General features: G+C 41.4%; 1 protein-coding gene across 1 annotated transcript in view; it reads left to right on the top strand.

Moving 5' to 3' along the window:
- Nucleotides 1-23,821, top strand: part of MIB1 (MIB E3 ubiquitin protein ligase 1) — a 119,420-nt gene that overhangs the window by 76,776 nt on the left and 18,823 nt on the right. Inside the window, exons 13-15 of the mRNA XM_065398373.1 lie at nucleotides 7,168-7,300; nucleotides 8,193-8,279; nucleotides 19,006-19,167. Of these exons, the coding sequence (XP_065254445.1) occupies nucleotides 7,168-7,300; nucleotides 8,193-8,279; nucleotides 19,006-19,167 (382 nt within the window). The remainder of the gene's footprint in view (nucleotides 1-7,167; nucleotides 7,301-8,192; nucleotides 8,280-19,005; nucleotides 19,168-23,821) is intronic.

Below are 23,821 nucleotides of genomic sequence, written 5' to 3'. Positions count from 1 at the left end.
AGTTCAAGATGGCTACTTTAGCAACAGTTATTCCAGTGTTGGAACAGGGAGACTGGTTCTTGGTCCTCGACCTACAAGATGCTTACTTCCATATTTCAATCATACTGTGTCACAGATGATACTGCAGATTCACACTAGGACAGGACCACTACCAGTATGGAGTACTCCCCTTTGGCCTCCATCAGCTCCCAGAGTATTCTCCAAGGTCCTCTCTATAGTGGTGGCCCACCTATAGGGCATCATGATCTACCCTTACCTGGACAGTTGTCACCTCAGAGCACGCTCCTTCGAAGCTCAGTGAGTTAACCATATGACTTTGGATTTATTCAGAAGTCTGGGCCTACAGATCAAACTAGAAAAGTCGACATTAACCCTGGTACAGAGACTAGAATTCACAGGAGCCGATCTTGACTCTTTCCAAGCGAGAGCACTTCTCCCACATCACAGATTCTTCAGTCTCTCCATGGGTTTAGAGAGAGTGTCTGATGCAAACCAGCAGTGTCACCAGACACTGCCTTCAGCTGCTCGGGCACATGGCTGTGGGCACATTTGTGATAGCTCATGCCAGTCTTCACAGGAGATGCCTCCAGTCATGGTTCAGCTTAGTTTACAGACCTAACAGACAGCCTAGACAAACCACTATCTCTGCCCACCAAGATCAAACAATCCTTGAATTGGTGGAAGGACCCAGCAGACTTCTTCATGGGATTCCCATTTGCACAGACTCCCCTATCACTACTTCTCATCACCAACATCCTTCAGAAGGTAGGGTGCACATCTTAACCACCTCACAGTACAGGGCAATTGGTCACTCTCCGAGGTTTGTCTTCACATCGATCTCCTTGAACTCAGAGTGGTCAGGAATACGTGTGCTCATTTCCTTCTGCTGATCAGAGGCACACACACAAAGATCATCACAGACAATCTAGTGTGCATGTACTACATAAATCGTCAAGGGGACACCAGATCACCCTCCCTTTGTGCAGAAACACTAAAGCTGTGAAACTGGTGCATTTCCCACAATCTTACAATTTCAGCGGCCTACCTACTGAGAGTGCACAACGTGACAGTCTCAGCTGCAAATTCCCACATGACACAAATGGGAAATACTCTGATACTCCATGACTTTTCCGACGATGGGGGGCACCGATAATAGACTTGCTTGCCACTTACCAGAACAAGAAATGTCCATGGTACTGCTCCAGAGCAGGCATTGGCCAGCTTTCCATGGGGGACGCTCTCCTCTTCTCTTCTCATAGGACAAAGGCCTTCTTTAAGCCTTCCCTCTATTGCTGAGAGTCCTGTTGAAAATAAAAAGAGAGAGCAAACTTCATACTGATCGCTCCCACCTGTCTGAGAGAGACTTGGTACCCTTACCTGTCACAACAGGCGCTGTGTCCTCCAATAATTCTTCAACCCACTCCTTCCCTCCTCTCACAGAATGAGGGACCCACTCTCCGTCCCAACCTGCGAATATTACGGCTCAAAGCCTGGCTCCTTTATGCTTCCACCACGTAGAAACATCCTGCTCTGAGGAGGTACGGGAAGTTAGTTCATAGCAGGAAAGCTGCTACTTGTCGTACTTGCCTACAGAAGTGGATTTCAGATGTGGTGCCATTCTAGAAGAATTACCCCAAATACGGCCACTCTACCAATAGTCTTAGACTGTTTGCTGACTCTTAAGAAATCAGGACTCTATTATTTTGCTAAAGGTACACTTAGCAGCAATAGCCAACTTTTCACCAACAAATAGAAGGATACTCTGTTTTCTCGCACCCAACTACAAAGAGGTTCCTTAAAGGCATAGCGAATCTCTTTCCCCCACCCAGACATCCTACCCCACAATGAGACCTGAATTTAGTATTAAAGGGGCTCACCAGACTGCCCTTCGAACCCATGGCCACTTGTTTACTAACTCACCTTTCACTGAAGTTGGCATTTCTGATCACCATTACCTCAGCAAGAAGGGATGGGGAGATAGTGGCTCTGATGGTGCATCCCCCCATTTACAGTGTTCTTTCCTGACAAATTCACACTCAGACCACACCTGAAGTTTATCCCCAGAGTGACTTCCGCATTTCACATGAATCAACTCATTCACCTCCCCATCTTTTATCCCAAACCTCACCAGGGTAATAGGGAAGTCATTCTACATATCCTCGATGTAAGGAGAGCCTCGGCTTTCTATTTGGACAGGATAAAGGCTTTTAGGAAATGTCCTACGCTCTTCCTCTCCATTGCGGATAGGTCTAATGGCACAGCACTTTCAGCTCTGAGACTTTCTAAATGGGTCTCGAACTGTATCAAACTCTGTTACCAGATTTGCAGTTTAGCAGCTCTATCCGTACTCCGCATGCTCTGTAAGATCAATTTCCTCATCTGTCGCCTTGTTCAGGGGTGGTCCCCATACCAGAAATCTGCAGAGCGGCTACTTGGGCATCTGCATGTAACTTTGCAGAACACTATGCTCTCCTGGGGGACTCTGCTGCAGATGCTAGATTTGGCTCAGCAGTATTATCATCCATAACAGACTCGACTTTGAAGCGCCAGCCTCCTTTGGGGGATACTGCTTGGGAGTAACCTACATTGGAGCACCCATAGCGACGCTACTCGAAGAAGTTGTTACTCACCTTGTTACTCACGATTGTTCTTCGAGATATCTTTCCCCTATGGGTACTCCTCGACCCACCCTCCTCCCCTCTACTTCAGAGTTGTCATCATAAACTCTGTGACAGAGAAGGAACTGAGGAGGATTTGCCCACACAACGCCGGTTAGCCTCTTGGCAGAGCACAATGGGGGGACAGCGCATGTGTGCTCTGAACGGACATTGCTACTAAAATTCTCTGATCTGCAGCGCGGGGACACAAACACACCTACAGTGGAGCACCCATAGAGGGACACATCTTGAAGAACTAAGAACCCTTATTATAGAAAGTTACCTTGGGCCTGAGAAGAGGAGTTGTCAACCACGGTTTTCATTCTGGAGTTTTAGACTGGCTTTTAGATAATGCTGGGCCCAGGCCACTGAGTACCTTGTACTTCCTTCTGTGTGAAGTCAATGTAGAAAGTAGAATACAGGGTTGATGTGCTTGTGGTAGCCTGTGTTAATGAGGAGATGGACTGCAGCATTCTGTACTAATTGGAGTTTCCTTAGGCATGATGGTTTCATGACAAAGTGTATTGCATTGCTGTAGTCCAGATGAGGTGTGAGCCACGGTGCTCCAGGTCCATTCCCTCTCACTGCCTCTTCACTCTCAAAGCTGCTTTGTAGATAGCAAAAGTTCTGATATCTGTAACTGGCTACAACTGAGAATTTGTATATATGTATCCCTGTATTTTAAAACTTCTGGTATCCTCACACCATGGACTTGCCTAGATGAATTTAGCGCATGACAAGTTGGGATATAAATCTACAGCAACTAGCATGCCACGCAGTAACTCTACATATGGATCCTGCTACTGCATATTAGAAGTTTCCTAGTGTACTACTATGTACTAGAGAACTTTTAATGCACAGTAGCAGGGTCTACATGGAAGATTAGTGCATGGCATGCTAATTGATTTATACTTGCTGTTCATTAATTTTTTAGACTAACAAGCCCTGTGAGGTAATGCACGCTATTTACTAACACATGCTCCTTTGCGGGGTTTCACTGAAATCTTAGTAATTGGCACTTCGCTAAACAATACCCTTCATAATTTTGCACAAAAATCTCTGCAAAGAGTTATTATGTGGAGATGATGTAGTGAGGTCTGTTTAATGTCACTTTTAAAAAGGTACAGTACATTTACTAGTATACTGTGAAGTGTCATGAATAAAAACTAAACTACAATTGACCTGTAAACAAATGTGTATTTTATTAAGCATTATCTTGTTTTGCTGTGTAATAAATAATATGGACAATGAGGAAGCAAGGAACCAACTCTGCCTCCAGTTGAAGGCAGATCTATCAAGGAAACAAAACATTTTTTCCAGTTTCATCAAGAAACTTACATTTTGTTATTTTTTTCTACCTAAAGTAAATCCATGAGTATGTGATGTGGTTAAATGTCTGAACATTGCTTTCCGCTGTGCCTCTCAACTAGAATTCCTTACAGGAGTGCTGTTTGTTTAAATACAAAAGGCCAGGAGGTTCATTGTGGAAGGGTCCATTATATGCAACATCTAGAAGAGTCTAGATCTCAATTTTGCACGGTTAATAAAGAGCTATTTGAATTTCAGAGTGTGGTGACCATTGTCTACTTTGCATGGCAGCCTACGAGTTGTCTTTAACTGGCACCACTTGTAATTGAGATACAAATTTAGCTCTTCTATAGAGAAGCTCTGCATCTGCTGTGAGTTACATACAGTCGCAGCAGGTGGGAGGGAATGGGGCAACATCAGCAGAGACTGCCCGAACACAAGATTCTAGCAGTTACTGCTTCTTCTAGAAGCCGCAGCTGTTAGATGATCTTTGGTGTCTAGAAGGGCAATTCTCCAGGTGCCATTCCAAAAGACAAGACAGCTAGAGGATTAGGGGCAATTTATTCCTACTCCGCCCTAGAACTAAATCAGTACAGTGGGCAAGGGGGAGAGTGCTGCTTTGGAGCTCAAAGTGAGTGACAGTGAAACTGTCCAGTGTGGCAAGTTTTACCTGTTCTATTGACATACTCCATTCTATCGACTGGAGTTAATCTGGTGTGTAGATGTCTGATTTGTCACTACAAAGAATCCAAGTGGTCCTTCCTCCCCAATTTGTTGCTTCAGGTGGAAGATGATGAATCCCCTGGGTCTGGGTAAGGAGAGAAGTGGAAGCAGAATTAAGGCTGCACGCTACTACACATAGCCATGCAGGGAGAAGAGGGAGGGAGCTCATTAACCTATGTGGCTTCATTGCTGCTGGCTCTGAATTCCCAGGCAGCAGAGCTTCCCTAATTATACCTGGTCTTTTTGAACAGTCCCCCCACCCTATTTTGGGGGCAGGAGTGATTCTCACACACACACACACCCCTTTGGCTAGCCCATGCTAGAGGGAGGGAGAAGCAAGCGTGCACCCCATCCAGCTCCCAATCTCAGATCTTGGGTCTTCTGCTAATCCCATCTATCTGGTGATGACATAGTAAGCAAATATTAGTAGGGATTAATGGTTATTCCTATAAAAGAGGGGCAGGGTTTCCTTTAGGTGGCGCCCAATGCAGCTAAGTTTAAAAATTAAAAAAAAATTAAAATAAAAACCAAGATTAGTTTTACTCACTACCTTTGTTTTAAAGAATGAGTCAGCAAAAAGTGTTGACATTTGGCTGCATCACTTTGTGCTACCACTGAATCCTTGGGGGGAGAGAGAGCTCAGTGGTTTGAGCATTGGCTTGCTAAACCCACGGTTGTGAGTTCAATCCTTGAGGGGGCCACTTAGGGATCTGGGGCAAAATCAGTACTTGGTCCTGCTAGTGAAGGCAGAGGGCTGGACTCAATGACCTTTCAAGGTCCCTTCCAGTTCTAGGAGATGGGATATCTCCATTAATTAAAAATAAATAAATTAATCCTGCATGTTAAGAGGGGAAAGCTATGCAATGTCAATCTGGTGGAGTAGAGCAGACCAGGTGGTATGTGAGCAGCATGAATGTCTGTTCTAACCATAATAACAAGGACATGATAACAGTTTTCAAGTACATAACAGGTTGTTGCAAGGAGGAGGGAGAAAAATTATTCTCCTTAACCTCTGAGGATAGGAAAAGAAAGCAATGGGCTTAAATTGCAGCAAGGGCAGTTTAGGTTGGACATTAGGAAAAACTTCCTAACTGTCAGGGTGGTTAAGTACTGGAATAAATTGCTTAGGGAGGTTGTGGAATCTCCATCATTGGAGATTTTTAAGGCCAGGTTAGACAAACACCTGTCAGGGATGGCCTAGATAGATAATACTTAGTCCTGCCATGAGTGCAGGGGACTGGACTAGATGACCTCAAGGTCCCTTCCAGTCCTACGATTCTATAAGAGGTTGACATGGGACAGAAATTTGATAGAGAGAACAAATGACATTGCATACTGGTGAATTGTCCCTCCCCCCCACCATACAGCAATGCAGCTTCAGTGTCATCACTTCTAGATATATTGCCTCTAAAAACACGTGTTATGGAATAACATTACTATAATTAACATCGTTATGTTAGTTTAAAATACTATTATTAGGGTTAGAATAATCGCAGTAAAAAAATGTCAGCTTCAAGTATGAGCCCTATGAGTTCAATGTGTTGTGATATCTGTATATAGTTTCAAAAGTACGTATCTGGTATGTTTCAAAAGCTAGTCAATCCAGTAATGGTATTCATGTATGATACAGGTTGGGGTTACTTTGAAGAGTTGCCTGGAGTCTAGTCACAAATTGTGTCAAATACAAACTATTTTTAAAAGGCAACTGCTATATTCTCACAAACTTGAAAATGTTATCAAAACCTCATTAAACTATCACGAGCTTCTTCACCACGTTCTCACACATTTAGTAGTGACTACTGTAAGATAGGATATTGGAGTAGTTTCACCGTTAGTCTGATTATTATGACAGTACGTATATTGCATTAATACACAACCTACAATTTCAGTTGTTTGTATTTGTCTGGGTCATTCTCCGTTTTACCTCAGCAATTAGGATCCTTCTCAGTGAGAGGCCATCATCGTTCCCTTCTGAGTCATAATGAGCCTAGTCAAGTCTTAAAATCTGAGATTTTAAAGTTGCATAATGCAATTAAATGTGCTTATTTGTAATTCAGTGAAAGAAGATATTGATATTTTCAAATAGAATTACATAAACCTTCCCCTTTCCAAAAATGTAATGTATGTCTATAAAAGAAAATAGTAAGTATTTTAGCTTAATGTAATTGCAATTGCTCTTCGATCTTTCAGAAGAAAAATTAAGCTAGCTCCATAACTCTTCAGATGTTTTACAGAATACATTTTCTTCCTATTTATTGGGGTTTGCCTTTTAAGTCAAGCAGCTTAATTTGGGATTTTTATGTTTAAAGCTCTTCAGTATATTTTTTATACACTTCTAAAATTTGCTAGTTGAACTTAGTGACTTGTTTATAGTTCTGATATGTGAATAAAATATTTGTGATTCTGTATTGTAGTCCAGTTGTTATCCAACAGATGTTTCTGCCCGTGTTCCTGTAACACTCTTTTATAATTATTTCAGTGCAATGCGTGTATTGCTGTCCAAGCTACCACGGCCATGGATTGTGGATGAGAAGAAGGATGACGGCTATACTGCCTTACATTTGGCAGCACTCAATAATCATGTGGAAGTGGCTGAACTCTTGGTGCATCAGGTAAGGCTTTCCTCTCAGGAGGATTGAAATATGTCACATGTCTTTGATTAACCTTATTGAAGCAGATACCTTGCCAAAGCAGCTGGGATAGCATTGGGCTGCATTCCCTTCGCTATGTGCCAAGTTTGCCCTTTGGATCATTATTATATTGGCTTAGTTGTAAGAGGTGCAGAGAGATGAAATTGCTCCAGTACTCTTCTGAACAAATTTAACCCTTTAGAGTCAACAACTTGGAAATTGTGCAGTGAGTAATTTAAAAAATCATTATAATTAATTTAACAATGATCATCAATATTTTCTCTTCCCTCTTTCACAGTCCAATTGGACAATCCAGCAGGCAGTTCAACAGCACCCTAAATGTACAATTGTAGGGTTAAGAATGTTCAGCCTATTAAACGAGGTGGTTGAGGATGAATCATTTATAATTTAAGGATTCACTAATTGTAGTTTTTTCAGTTAAAGTTTAAAAACTATTAATAGAAGCCTTCAACCTTCTCCCCTTTATTCTACCTATAACTGTGAGGTTCTTGCTCTTCAAATTTAGAGAATGAGACTGGTTTTACATTCCTTAACTTAATTCCATAAATTAAACATGTAGGGACAAATTTTCAAAAGTTCTCTGTACTTAAAATTGAGACCATATTTTCAAAAAAGGTCATCTCCTGTTTAGGCATTTGAAGTTACTGCTGGGTGCTGAACACCTCTAAAAGCTAGCTACTTCATATCAGTGCCTAAGTGGAAGCTTAGTGCTCTAGAAAATTTGACCCTGGTAATTTTTTCTAATTTCCCAAATCAAGGAGGTATCACATTCAGAATCTTATTATTTGCTCTAATTAGCTACCTTACTTCTAGATTTACTGTTGAAATCTGACATTCTTAACATCTTTTTCAGGGCAATGCTAACCTGGATATCCAGAATGTAAACCAGCAAACTGCACTGCACCTTGCCGTTGAACGACAGCACACACAAATAGTTAGGGTAAGTTATCCATAATAAGCCACGTGGGTTAGCTTTATTCTGTTCAGTGTGACTTTAGTCATTAAGAGAAGGTGGAATTCATGAGCCTCGTATAACCACTTGTTTTAGCCTTTAAGATTAATTAAGATGTATCCTGAATTTAGATCAACTCATTTAAACCTTCTGGGCATACTTAAGTGACAAAGGATATACCCCATCTACTTATGCTTTTATGGTGACAGATGCTTTAATTGTATCTTACTTTCATTGGGCTTCTAATACAAGAAATAATTTCTAGTATCAACCAATCAAGAAACATGTTTTGTGAGGCAGCAAGCTTGAAAATACATTTAGTATCAATCATATACTTCTCTACCACTTAAGGTTTAGAAGTGCATGCTTGGATGCAGAATAGCATTAACTTCTTGACATAACTAGCATAACAGATCCAAATTCTTCTTTCTGTCCACACAGCTGAAACTCTTTCATCTGTGTCTTTATCTCCGACCTTGATTATGGTAACTGCCATTTCTTTGGCCTCTCTGACATTTGCATCATCTTTCTCCAGTTCAGTCAAAATGGAGTTGCTAAAAATATCTTGCAGGTTTTTTTCACCACCTTCTCTCTCAAAATCCCAGTGACTCCCCTTTTTCACTTCATCAAGTTCAAGCTTACTATGATGGCCTTCAGGGCCTTATGTAATTTTGCCCCTGTATACTTATTCACCCTTAGTGGTGGTTGTGTCCCCTCCACCTCTGCTCTGCTAGGGATGCCATTTGTTTACTTCTTCCATAACCATTTTTGCTTTCATGTCCCATGCATGCATGCTGGCAACCCCCCACCCTCCTCCGAAACACTCTGCCTGAGCTGTGTTCACAGATTATTACTGCCTCTTCATTCAGATCTCTTCTCGAGATCCACCTGTTTCACACTGCCTACTGGAAACTTATTAATTAAATAATTTTATATTAATGAAAAAAATTTATATAATATGAGAACACACATGTTTTCTCTATCATGCTGTTTGCTACCCTTTGAGTTAATTGGGTAATCTTACTGTTCAAAGTGGTCTCTTCATCCTTCTCCCACAACAGTCTCAGTGCTTTCTTCCACTCTGTTCCTTAAACACAGAATACCTGCTTTAAACAAATCCATCAGGCCACTACCATCTCATTCGTCACATTCTTCCTCCTCCCCAACTCTTCATGTGTCTCTCGTTGTCTTAGATGCTAGGCCCCTCAAGGCAGGGCTTGGGAGTCCAGTCCGTACTGTGGTCTCTTGGCACTACTAGTATATAAATTGTAAATGATTTTTGTAAAGCCATTTAAAATTAAAAGCAACTAAGTATGTTTAACTTTAGCTTATATATAAGGTGCTAGGTTTGTGTCTCTGACCTCTTAAACAGTAACCTCTGCTAGGTGGAACGTCACTTTCAGACCTTAAGTTCTGTGGTTATGTCCTCTACGGGGACCCATAGTGTGCAGTTTGCGGAGGATACAAACCCGCAATGTGGCAAGAACGAGGGAGGGAAAGGGAGAATGAGAGAGATGAGGGTTGGGAAGGAGAAACTACTACAGATGTCAGATTTTCAATCTGTGATTTTTCACAAGTAAACGAAAACAAAAAAGACTGGAATACTTATTGTCACAGCTTGTTCAGACTTCACAGCGCCAATAGATGGATAGTGAAAATATTCTGGTTAACACCCTTGATAGAAGTTTGTCTCCTAATAGCCAAAGAAATACGTTAAAGCTTGATTTTTTTTCATATTGAACATCCTTTTGGGGCACAATTTTGTGTGCGTTGTAAATATCTACCATTTTGTGCTTGCCATTTGTAAATGCCTTTTTCTGACAATGCAGTGCAAACATAATTATAACTACAAACACAGACGTAATTTGATAATCAGGCCTGGGCAGTATACAGAAATATTCATGATTCCCAAAACAGGGTAGCAATAGCCAGGATTTTGAAAATGTACCCAACACCTACTAGGCTAGAGAGCTAACCCTATTGACCAGGATGAAAAATACCTGTATTGCCACTTCTCCCCAAGGCTGTGCCCTGATTCTTGTCAATTTCACAGCTGTTTAGTGTTCTGAATAGGTGCAGTTTTCACTCTGTGCCTGGGCAAAGCCATGAGCAGCAGCAGAGGCACTGGAGCTATTCCCAACTGTTTTGTTTTAATAAAATAATACTGCATCTATTCAGACTCGGGTCATATTTGGAAGATTACCTTTTAAATCATGTGTGCCCAAAACTGCTTGTTGAAATTAAAGTTGAGAGTTGATGGCACCGGTTTAGGAAAACTTCATTACTCCCAAGGGTGAAGGATTCAGAGCTTCTGTCATTATTAAAATCCAGTTAGAATGTTGATATTTAGCATATTGGATAATGACTTCGATTTTATATAGTACTTTTCACACTTTACTGAAATGCTGGCACTTCCAGGGAGAAATGCAAAACTAATTTAGGACAGTTAGGAAGAATACTTTTTTGTTGTTGGAACAGCAGTGGAAATTTTAGTTAGGCAGATCATCTGATATACTAGACCAAATTGAAGATTGAGTAGATAACCTGTATAAATGTGATATCTGGACACTATTTTTGGACCATAAAAATCCATAGTACATCAATAAGATGGACACAGGCAATGCAAAGAACACTTGATGCATGTGAGCTTCTCCATTATTCCTATAACCTAACCTACCTACCTAGCTTTCTTTTCTTTTTCTTTTTTTTCTTAAAAAATCTTGTGACAAGTGGTAAATATTGTCTGTCTTGCTTGTACTTATCATTATTAGAAAAAGTTTTTTTCTTACCCACAAGTGTTGACAGATGTGATCTCATTGCAGTGAAGCATATGATATGGCCCTATATCTGGAACTTCTTGCCACCAGAAGAATATTTTTCATAGAATCAATGTCACTTGCATTCTTCAGGCTATTCTAAATTTATATTTGGTGAGCCTCTGTGCCCTTTTAGAGCTGGCATGATACCTTGTGGGCACAATGCTAATCTAACAGATGAGCAGGAGAATAGGCATGTTGAAGAACTAGTAGTATGTGGTGTATCAGATTGGAGTGCTTATGTCCAAGAATGTTGAAATGGAACCCTAGCAGAGTATCCACACCTCAAAGCTGGATTAACTAAAAACCCTAAAATAACTTGCGCAGCCATGCAAAGAATATATTGGCTCCCATGAATCAAAATTATTAATTCCTATTGGGTTCCTTCCAAAGTTGTAGCCTTATGCATCCATGAAGTAGAAGTTAAGGGTGGTATGGTTCTTTTAAGAGCCCTGCTGTTGTGGGAAAGGGTAGCTCAGGCTGTTGTGCAGAGACATTGGGTTTCCATGGTTGCCCCGAGATCCATGCAGTTTTCAGGATGTTTGATGGCATAGAGGGCTTACTTCTACCCATTCTGCAAGGAAGGAGAGCAGACCCCAACAGTAACTAAAGAGAAACTTCTACAAGTGGAACTTGCAGGTTGTCCCCCTCATGTGGAGACAATAGCTTGAGAAAAACATACCAATCACTGACTACTAGGAAGGAATACAAGGAAAGGAGGAATGGGGCCCATTTGTGAGATCCACAGGAAACCCATTGAGAAGCCCGTCTAACGCAATTTGCTGAATAAAGGGGAGGGTGCTAGGGCTTTTTACCTGGCTCCTGTCCCTGGACCTTGCTTTGGTGTTAGGAAGGGGAGTCTTGCATATCAGTTTCTGGCTAGTAGGTGCCTGAGGAAGTTTAAGTCCCAAATCGCTCCAGGCTCTGGCTCTTATGTTTGATGTGGGGGATTGTCTGCTACCTTATCCCTCTCAAAGAGTATCCTGGCTGCTGGAGGGGAGGTTTGTTTCTCTTGCTCTTCCTCATATCCCTGCTTTCTGGGGTCTTTTTGCCTCTGCTGCTATTTATGGCTTTTGCCAATCCTTAGAAGTCTGAAGTTGATATTTTGACATTGTTACTGCTAACAGTTTTTTTTTTTTAATAGCAGCGATGAAACTGACCATCTTGTTTTTCACACTGATACTGTGATCTGTCTGTGCACTAGGGAAAGTAGTGCTGCATCAACTCATGTTTGACAGTTATCTTCACAAGCATAATGGCTAGCAACTTAATTTCTTTAAGAGTAAAGAATTTGTAAGTATTGTCAGGCGATAGAATGGTGAATTCTTCAGTTCTTTAGCAGTTGGTTGTTTTATAATGTACAATGCCAGTATAAGTTACTAATGATATGGGATATCTTCATTATTTTTATCATTCCTTTTCTTAAGAGTTTGACTTTATTTGGATTTACTTTGGAAATGTGAGTTAGGCTGATATGTATCACGTGTATGCTTATGACTTCGCTAGAAAACTGTTATGAAGAAAAAAATTTGAACTAAACCTTACGTTCTGTAAAGATTGATGGCTTTAGGCTACACGCTTACTAAGGAAACTTTCCACTTGCTAGTTGCAAGTGGGCGTACTCCTTAATCATAGAGGGGCTGATTCAGCAGTCCATTTCTGTTCAGCAAAACACTTAAGCACCTGCTTAACTTTAAGAAGATACTTAAATCTCACTGCCTTCAATGGGGTTTAAGCATATTCTTAACTTTAAGCAGGTGCTTAAGTGCTTCGTTGAATACGGATAGACGTATGCACATGTTTAATTGCTCTGTTTATTTTGAGGCCATCATAACTTTCTTATGGTGTAAAAATACATATCATGTGAAAATGTAATAATTCTGAATAATTTTATGGAAACCATTTAGAGATTCACCTTGTTAGCCTGCCTTTATTTCTGATATATTGCTTCTGTAGTGTTGCACGGTCTACTTGTAGGATATCTCTCAAGTCTTAAAAAGCATGGTGTGGTTCTTCTGGCATGGTTTTTATCCCAGCTCCCCATCAAAGTACAGCTTGAAATCTAGTTCCTGATGAAATAAAACAGAGAGCAATTGAATACAGCAAAAATCCTAATTGGAATTGACTAAAGCCTGGAAAATACAAAATGAAATGTGAATACTCTATTTAAATTACAGTAAAATAAAGTGATTGTTCTTGCACATATTCCACTCGAGGCACATATGCGCTCCATGTGTGTGACGCTAGGTCTACACTACAAACTAGGTGTGATTCCCAGTTCACATACACATGCTCGCATTAGCTCTCATCAAGCTAGCATGTGTACGTGAACTGTGAATCACATCTGTAGTTTGTAGCATAGATATAGCCTGAGACTGGAAGATTTTTCGTTAGCATTATCCATTGGCCCATGCCTGTGCCCCCTGCTTCCCTGTCCTCTGAACTGAGATCACAATGGGTGGCACAGACCAATCACCTCTCGAGTTCCTTGGTATTGCCCATGGTACGAGAAGGAACCTCTTCAGTGTCTGCAGCTTTACTAGCATTCCTTCTCTGGTTTCTTTTTCTGTAAATAGTTAACACTTTTAAATAGTTTTTAGTGAGTTAGATAGTATTAGTAGGGGCCTGTGGACTTCCCCTTAATATCTTCACCATTTGGGATACTTAGTTTGCCCTAGATCTTGCCTTCAAGTGCTGCATGGCTGCCTTGAGTCTTCCTGGTTAGTGATTGCACAGTGGCTCCACCTTCCCTGCCACTCCCCATCATCAGGGGTTGGGTATGATATCCTCGATGACCTGGCTGTGTATTCTGGACCTGGATTCACCAATACTCTCAGAACTGGTAATCACTAGGGATGTACCCACAACATTGGGCGGTCATTCTCCAGTACCGTTGGCCATTTGAGGCGTTACTAGGCATCCGGTACCATTGGCTTCCCCGTGGAATTCTGAGATATCGCACTTCTCTGGTGAGCTTGAAACGAAAACACTGGCTACACTGGCCGTACTGTGATGCAAGATTAGCCCTGAAAAAGGTTCCAGAGTGTCTTGGGCACCCTCTCACTCCTGCAGGTTCAGTAGTTGTAGTGGACACTACTTCAAACTTCATGGTTCCAGTCCTTGGGGTTTTCCAAGGAAATTCAAGCTATGGCAGAGCACCTCCCCTTCAAGAGTGACAGCCTGCTCAGTGACAAAATGGATGAGTGACTGCATATCCTTAAGGATTCTCATGCAACCCTTTGCTCCTTGGGTATACACGATAGCACCTCTGAGAAAATACTCCAAACCACCACCGTTTAAACAGTACCCTGGTCCTCTCCCTTTTTACCCCCAAAGCCTACAAGCCTCTCAGGAAGTGCCAGAGTGGGCAGTGCAGCCGAGAGAAGATCCTTCCATTGTTCTCTCCCCAGCCTTCTGCCAAGAAACCCTGTTGACGGGACCCTCAAGAGCTACAAACAAAGTCCCCTTGTCACCCAGCATCCACACTCCATTCAGTGACTGTCTGGCCTGTTTCTCCCTGGTGATGAGTCCTAGAAATCATTGCCATCAGCTATATAATAGAATTTCTGTCTATTCCTACCACAAAACCCCCTTCCTCTCGTCCCTCTTCATGAACTCGTCTCAAGAGAGGATGCTCAGACAGGAGGTAGACTCCCTGCTTCAGCTAGGAACTCTAGAGCTCCTAGAGGTATTTCCTCATCCCCAAAAGGATCAGAGACTGGAGACCCCATTCTAGAGACCGAAGTGCCTATGTTCATTTGCTGTTCAAGATTCAGAATTATCTGTAATCCCCTCTCAGAGCAAAGGTGGCTGGCTTGCAGCTCTTGTTTTGAAGGACTCCTGTTTTCAGATAGACATTCACTCAGAACACAGGAGTTTTACAGTGGGCCTAGGCCATTACCAATGCAGAGTTCTTCCCTTCCGTTTTTTGAGAGGCCCTAGAGTTTTCAAGAAGGTGCTATCCATAGTGACAGCTTACCTGCATTGCCAGGGCACTCCAGTATTTCCCTACCTTGATGATCGGCTGGTCACAAGTTGATCATACCGAGATATACGATCAACAACCCTATCCCTTCTCAGTCTCATTCAATCCTCAGGGCTCCTGGTAAAACTAGAAAAGTTCCTTTTAGTTCCCACACAAATTATAGACTTTATTGAAGCAACTTTGGATTTGATTACAGCCAGAGCACAGTTAGACCAAGACAGATTCCAAGCTGTGAGGGACCTCATCATCCAGCTTCGACTCAGCCCTCAGATGACAATGTTGATGCTGCCTTCCCCTCTTAGGCCATGTGGCCTCCTGTACCTATATGACACCGTTCATTAATTTTCCCGCTCATGGAGCGTAGAATGCTTTGGATAACCCGTGTCCAGAGAGCCTGGTCTCCTGCCAATGTTGCAGCTTGCTCTGTGTTAAGACTAATGTGGATGAGGTTGGAAGCCATGACATCACTTCAGTGTGTATGAGGCAGCCTGTGAGGTCTTGTCCATCCAGCTTTTGTTGGATCAAACATATCAAGCTGGCATGGATATAGACTCTGGCCAAGCCACCTGAGCCAGCGTTGAGTCACTTGGGAAGACACTGGAGGCTGGTTGGTCCAATACCTGACATCCTTTTGCATAAAATGATGAAATCACCGTGTGCCTTCAATACATCATTGCTGTTTCATGGTGAAAGCATCTAGCTGGCACATTTTTGTGTATGTGGTGGCCCGGATTTCAGAGCTATATAAAAGGACAGAAGCCACTGCTGCTTGATAGATGCGTATCTTAGTCTGAGTTGATATGTGGCATTGATGCCACGGAGGCTTTCAAAGAGTCTGCATAACACCCATAGACCAAGACCAAGCCTACTTGCTTCTTCTATAAATATATTCAGGGCATTGATGAGATTAGTTTGTGGGGATGTAAATATAGCTGAGTCATTTGTGTATTCCAGGTCTGTTACGCAGAAGTCATGCAATATCAACTCTGATATGCAGCTAGTGATGGTTTCCCTCATTTGGTCAATAACTTTGTTGAACAGATCGGGACAGCCATGCACCCTTGATGGACGTCGCTCTTGTACTCAAACCAGTTGGACATCTCAGTGAACACAGCTCTCACTTTCATGGTGCATTTCTATGAGAAGGTTGAGGAGCTAGCCAGGCACTCCAGCAGCTTGCAGGCAGAGCCCAAGGAGCAATGATCAACAGTCAGGCAGCTTTTCAATCAATAAAGGCTATATGCGTACCTCATCTTTCCTGGGCCAAAATTCTTAGGCTTTTTCAATAGTTTGTCTAATGGTAAAAATCTGTTCTGTGGATGATTGGCCGTGCATAAACCCAGCTTGCTGTAGATGGTGTAGATTCCTTATACCAGACTTAATATGCTCAAGAAGAACTAGCATGAACAGTTTACTTGGAATGGAAAGCAAAGTGATGCTGTGGCAATTGGCACAGTAGGGCATTGCCTTTCCCTTTCAAAAATGGGAGAATAATCCCCTTTTCAGGGCTCCATCTTTGGTGTTTTCAGGCATGCTTATGGACAGTTTACTCTCTGAGCAGAGACAGCCTGGGCAAGAGAGTCTCAATTTCCCGGTGTTCTGACATTCTTCACCTGGTAGGAAGACAGAGAAGCTGTATGGATAGGGGTTCCCTTTGTTCCCCATTCCAACCACAAAGAAGCTAATTATGGATGCCTCCCTACTGAATTGAGAGCGCATCTGGACAAACATGTGGCTCAAGACTCTTGGACCCAGTAGAATCTAAGCTTCACATCAGTCTCCTCAAATTGCAAGCACTACACAAAGCCTGCAAAAGGTTCCTGCCCTTCATCCGTGCCCTATACGTTCAGGTCATGTTGGACAATATGGTTACAGTATACTATAACATACAGGGAGAAGCAAGGTCCGCTCCTCTTTGCATAGAAATGATCAAGCTCTGGAATAGGTGTAGCTGACTCCAGATCACCATTTTTGGCAGTGCACCTATCAGGAATAATATACATTTTTGTGGACAGCCTCATTTGGCACTTCCACAGAGACCACAAGTGTAAACTTCATGACTCAGTTGTACAGAGCATTTTCTGTAAGTGGGGATTCCCATCATGGAACCTCTTTGTGTCCCAAGAAAATAAGAAATACCCAGCCTACTGTTTGCGAGCAGTTCTGGGGCACAACTCCAGGGGGGACATTTTTCCTAGTGCAGTGTTCAGAGCTGCTAATGTAGGATTTCCTCACCCATTTCTCTCTTACCTTGATTTCTGAGAAAAATCAAGCAGGGTAAAGCATTGGTGGTCTAAGTGGCACCCTGTTTGCTGAGGCAGTTTTGTTTCACCAGCATCCTTTCAGATGGCTTCATATCTGTGCATATGAATCCAGCTGTTTCTGAACCTGCTGACTCAGGACAAAAGAAATATCTCCCATCCCAATCCCAGCATCCCTCAATCTAACAGCCCGGTATTTGGATGGACAGCAAGCTTAGAGAAGTCATGTTCAGAGGCGGTACAATCCATCGTCAATAATAGCAGAAAGTCTCTACAAGAAACTGTTATGCTGCAAAATGGAATAAATTTTTATCTGGTGCCCGCATCATCTGATATTTCTAAGGGGCTCACAGATTCCTATCATTCTGTACTATCCCCTCTTTAAAATGATTGGGCCTGCCTCACAGCTTGCTGCGAGTGCACTTGGCAGTGATTAATGTTTTCCATCCTCTGGTAGAAAACTGTTCATTATTCACCCCCCATACAACTGTGAAGTTCTTTAACCTTGCCAGAACCTCTCCTCAGGTGCTGAAACTTATGCTGACTTGGGATCTTGATCTCATACTGTCAGTACTCATGACTTTTCCATTGGAATCTTTAGCCTCCTGCTCCTTTCTTCATCTGTCTATGAAGACGGCCTTTGTAACTGCAGTTTACTAGAAGACTAGGTGAACTTGGGGGCCCTTATCGCAGACCCACCCTACACAGTTTTCTGTAAGGACAAGGCTTCTTTCAGTCTGCACCGTGTGTTCATTCGAAAGAATCTCTCTAAATTCCACTTAAATCAGATCATAGCCTACCTGGTTTCTGCCCAAAACTTCATGCAACTGGAGAAGACAGGAAGTCTCATTCTTTGGATGCTCCTCATGTAGAGGATAAACCCTTCAGGAAATCTCTGAAGCTTTTCATCTCCTTTATTGAACAGATTAACTGGGAAGCAATCTCCTCACAAAGACATTCTAAATGGATTTCAGGTTGCCTCTTGCTTTTGCTATGAGCTGACAGTGAGAGCCCAGGCTACCTCAGTAGATTCTCTTTTGGGTGTTCCCCTTCTGGAGATTTGTAGTGTGGCAATATGGGCTTCTCTGTGTACCTTTACTAGACGTTGTGCCCTAATACAAGCTTCGTCAGCAGACACATCCTTCAGCACAGCGGTCCTGTGTCCTTCTCTTCAATGAATACTGCTTGTGAGTCACCTCAAGTGGAGTATACCCTGGGGTCCATCACACAGAAAAATTCTGGTTACTTATCTTATTATCCCTACATGGATTCCATTACGCACCCTCATTTCTCTCTACTTCAGATTCTTTCATAGTCATTTGTGGTAGAGAATGAACTGGAGAGGCGGTTGGTCCTTGCTGCCCCTTGTGCCCTCAGTTCAGAGGTAGAGGGCACCAGCACAGACCGTCAGACACTACTAATGAAAAGTCTTCCGTTCTCAAGTGCATGGAGCGCATTTGCACCTGGAGTGGAATACACATAGGGACAACATGTCTCGATCAGTTTACTGTAAGGTAAGTAATCAGAATTTCTTTATCATTTGCAGGCCTTTTAGGGTAGTTAAAAGAACAGATTTTTCATTGCATTTTTCCCCTTAAAATAACATTGGTAGTTTTCCTTGTGTTATCTAAATAAGATTCTTTCTCTTTCAGCTCTTAGTCCGTGCAGGTGCTAAACTGGATATTCAGGATAAAGATGGGGATACTCCCCTACATGAAGCCCTGAGGCATCATACTTTGTCACAGCTTCGCCAGCTCCAAGACATGCAAGATGTGGGCAAGGTAGATACTGCTTGGGAGCCATCAAAGAACACAGTAAATAAAATTCATTTATTTATTACTTTCTTTCCTGTACACCTCTTTCTGTAGTCTAGTCTGAAGATTCTGTACTGTTGAACTGCTTGTTGTCAGCACAGATTTATTTAGAGACATTCTTCACCAAATTGTGGGGCCATATTAAAATCAAATTGTTACATATGCACTTTTTTATGCTTACTCATTAACTCATCTGTTTTAAAGAAAAAGGTGTGTGCACCACAAAAATATTATCATAAACCTGTCTTTGGTAGTGAACTTGTATGAGTGCCAGGAATTTGGAGGAAATTACTTGAAATAGAAACAAATAAGCAGTAATACAGTACAGAGATTAAGAATAAAATATGCTTTGATTTAACATCTTGCGTAGCTTTGTTTGTAGCTTTCATGTATTATGTTTTGTGTTTTAGCTCTAAAACTTTGAGAACTTATGCAGGTTAATTGTGTTTAGCTGTAGCTTAATCGTGTTACCTAGTAAGTTATATTTGTGTCCTGACAAATTAATTTCAGAAGTCCATTCTGATGAGGCTGGTGTCTCACCAACTATGAAAAACAAGGATCAAAGTTAAATTGTTAATGCCCAAAAAACTAAGGATGGTCATGGATGTTGGGGAGAAGGGGAGAGAGATAAATAAGGCAACTATCTTATTGTGATAAAATTGCAGTTTAAATATTATTCCAAGGATGTAAATCCATATACTGTAAATGGAGAAACAGGAGAGAGCTTTCTAAAGGCACGTCTTCACTGGCAACGTTAAAGCCCTGCCGTGGCAGCGCTTTAATGTGGCTTGTGTGTTTGCAGCATAAAAAACCACCTCCATGAGGGGAATAGCTATCAGCACTGGGAGCACAGCTCCCAGCACTGGTGCACGGTCTACGCTGGCACTTTCCAGCGCTGAAACTTTCCAGCGCTCAGGGGGGTGTTTTTTCACCCCCCTGAGCGAGAAAGTTGCAGCGCTGTAAAGTGCCAGTGTAGACAAGCCCTTAGACTGAACTAGCATAACTTAGTACAAAGAATAATAACTATCCCTACTAGTGCTGTTATAATTAAGGCAAAGGAGGTTATTTAAATAAAACTTCTAATTGACAGACTTAACACTTCTTCCTGACTAAAACACGACACACAATGCTTCTGTCTAGAGATGAATTTTTTTAAAGTTATTTCTTAGACACATCTTTTAAAAAGTCAAATGCTCTTAACTGATATATTGCCTCATTTTAGAAAAAATTTCTAGATTAGTCCTTTTTGAATGTTAAGTGCTTTGGTGATTTTAAAAACAAATCACATTTTAAAATGACCATTTTGTTACCATTGGTTTGCTATTGTGTGTGCATATTTGCCATTGTGTGTACATTACATTTCAGGATTTTTTGCTTTTATTGCACTTGATGCATAAAATATTTCTAAACATCCACATATTTGTAAAGTTATTGCTTAATACATCACTGAGCGATGCGTAAACATGCCATAGTGTAATTATAGGGTGCCTCAGTCAAAATTCTTAACTCTTGTTTTAAATCATAACCTTACAGTTCAGTTTTGCTTTGAAAAGCATTCTAGACATTATAGTAGAACAATGACAGGTTACAAAGTAGCAGCCGTGTTCGTCTGTATCCGCAAAAAGAACAGGAGTACTTGTGGCACCTTAGAGACTAACAAATTTATTTCAGGATAAGCTTTCGTGGGCTTATGCTGAAATAAATTTGTTAGTCTCTAAGGTGCCACAAGTACTCCTGTTCTTTTTTAGTAGAACAATGTTTTTCTCAGTGACTCTAGATCAAACTTGCTCAATTTAAAATTAAAAATTGGGCTTTTTTCACCATAGCCAGTTCTGCTAACTCACCTGGGATCTGAAAGTCGGGCGGCATTCTTTCTTGATCATGCAACTTCACCTCTACTAATAAAGAATCTGTGGGACAAACGTACACCAATTGCAACCTCCCTCTTGATTAAAGCAGAATTTCCCCCCTCAATTACTCCTGTAAAACCTGCTGAAACAATAGGGTTGTGGAGGTATAAAATTGAATTTTACTTTGCAATTGGAAGTAAAATTTTTGTTGCTACAGAAACCAGGAGTAGAATTCATACATCACATTCATGTCTGTGTTGGCTCTGCAGGGCTAACAGATGTAAACAGAAGTAAAAACTATTTTCTATCGCTAAAATATTTGATTCAGAATATACCAAAGGGTCAGATTTGCTGAGTATAACAAAGTGCCAATTTTATGTAGTCATATTTTACTGTAGTTGCACATAATATTCCGGAGACAGTGTAGTTTAAACAAAAGTTTTATAGGAAAAAAGGCATCTATTCAAAACTGTAAATTCACTGTATAGCATTAAAAAGGTCAACATTTACTAAAGTACCAACCTATATAAATAAGATAGGGATGTAACTGTTACCTCCGAAAATCATCTGTGCGGTACTTAATAACTTTTTAATAGTAACCACTGTACAAGTAATAAAATGAAGTAAAATTGGATGTATCAAGCAGGCATACCTGTCAACATCAAAAAGTTATGAATAGGTATATTAGGAAAAAATACACATTCTTAACTCAGTTGAAATATGCTTGCCAGAGTGTTTTATAGAAGGATTTGAAATATTATTTTTAATAAATATTTACTGTTCCTCCTAAGTCAGAGGTCCCCAACGCGGTGCCCGCGGGCGCCATGGCGCCTGCCGGCGCGTCTAAGTGCGCCCGCGTACTGGCCAGCGGACAAGCATCCGCCGAAATGCCGCCGAGAAGCAGCGTCATCCAGAGGCGTCACCGCCGAAATGCCACCAATTTTCGGTGGTATTTCAGTGATGCTGCTGCTTCTCGGCGGCATTTCGGCGGCGACGCCTATTGACGTTGCCGCCTGTCGGTGGCATTTCGGCGGATGCTCGTCTGCTGCCACGGTCCTCCGTGGCTCGTCGTCTGGCGCCCACCAGACGAAAAAGGTTGGGGACCACTGTCCTAAGTGATTGGCATATGTAGGGAAAGGTTGGAGTAGTATTACATAGAACTCCTCTTAAATAAGTGGGATAAAAGAACAATAAAGGTTCCATTGTCTGAAATGAACTTTGTGACAAGTTACTAAAAATGCTTTGTGTTTGAGAAGTTAAATTTGAAGCAAGCATACAGTAAGCATGACACACATGAATATTCTTTCTCAGATTCAGCACTGGCAGCATCTGCATGAAATTGAAGTTTGTTTTTCTTTCTTGGCTACCAGTCTTCTTCTCCTCCATCTCAAGATTTCCTGGTTAAGTCATTCTTGAGAGGTTGGGTTGCCAAACTATTGTATTCTGTAGTCTTCCAATTTCTTTGAGTTGCGTACTTCACTTGGAAGTAATATATTGTCAGAACAGAATTTTAAGGTTTTTTTGAAAATCTTGGTTGAAAGTTAAGCTCATAAATTCATATTTAAACACATCAATAAGTGGTGAGCAACCAGCAGCAGCTCCCACTGAGGTCAGTCATAGATCTGGACTTTTCCCACTTATATTTACGAGTTTCCTTTGTCACAAGAAGAACTTTTGCATAACTAAGGGTACGTCTTCACTACCCACCGTATCGGCTGGTAGCAATCGATTTATCCGGGATCGATATATCGCGTCTCGTTAAGATGCGATGTATTGATCCCCGAACGCGCTCACCGTCGACTCTGGAACTCCACCAGAGCGAGCGGCGGTAGCGCAGTCGACGGGGGAGCCGCAGCCGTCGATCCTGCGCCGTGTGGACCCCAGGTAATTCGATCTTAGATACTTCGACTTCAAATTGCGTATCTTAGATCGATTTCTCCCCCCCCCCCCCCCCCCCCCCGTGTAGACCAGCCCTAAAGGAAATATTTGGGAAGCATGCAGGATGTGGAGGACACTGGTGCTTACATGCAAAGATTTTGTAATCTTGCTTGAATTGTCCACTTCATATGATGAGAGCAGTGCCCATTTGAAAAGTTTAGCTAATGCATGCCTGGAAACTATCTTGAATCATTCTCAAAATATTGTTTGATATTGTTAATCCTGCAGAAATGTATCAAATCAAATCTAAGGAGACTATCTCAATGCCCATCTGTTATTGACTAAATAAGGCTAATATACAATGATATTGTAATGCACATTTATTAGATAGTTTAGATACAGCAGAAGGCAGGTGTTGTTTCTTATTTCTTCTACTGTTGTTAAAAACCAGCTTTAACTGTAAATTATTGTTTCAATAACCAGCCTTTTTAGGTTCACAGTCTACCCTCATGAGCATATATTGCTCCAATTCAAATAAGTTGGAGTTATGTGCACGCATGTAAAATATATGCAGATTTTATTGTATTGTATTTACTGTAGTTTTAAGGCCATCTCATGAAGAATTTGTATTATATTTTTAAGTAGGATAGTAATATGAATACCAAAGTTGGATAAAAACCTTTGAAAGAAGATTAGTTGTAATCCCAGTATTTGGCCGTTTAAGTAGTAGTGTTTGCAACAAAATTACATTCTCTCACACTTTGGGACAATGACCACTAAATGCTAACAGACAACATTAAGTTACATAAAGTAGATCTGCATTTCTTGATTTTATCTGAGAAATTTGATTTTTAGTAACTCCATTGTTAAAATCACCCAGTAGCTGTTTTTTGTTTTTGTTTGTTTTTGAAGGTGGGCCGTTTGTA

The sequence above is a fragment of the Emys orbicularis genome, chromosome 2 (assembly GCF_028017835.1).
Source record: "Emys orbicularis isolate rEmyOrb1 chromosome 2, rEmyOrb1.hap1, whole genome shotgun sequence".
NCBI lineage: Eukaryota > Metazoa > Chordata > Testudines > Emydidae > Emys > Emys orbicularis.
This window is presented reverse-complemented; position numbering and strand designations above follow the sequence as displayed.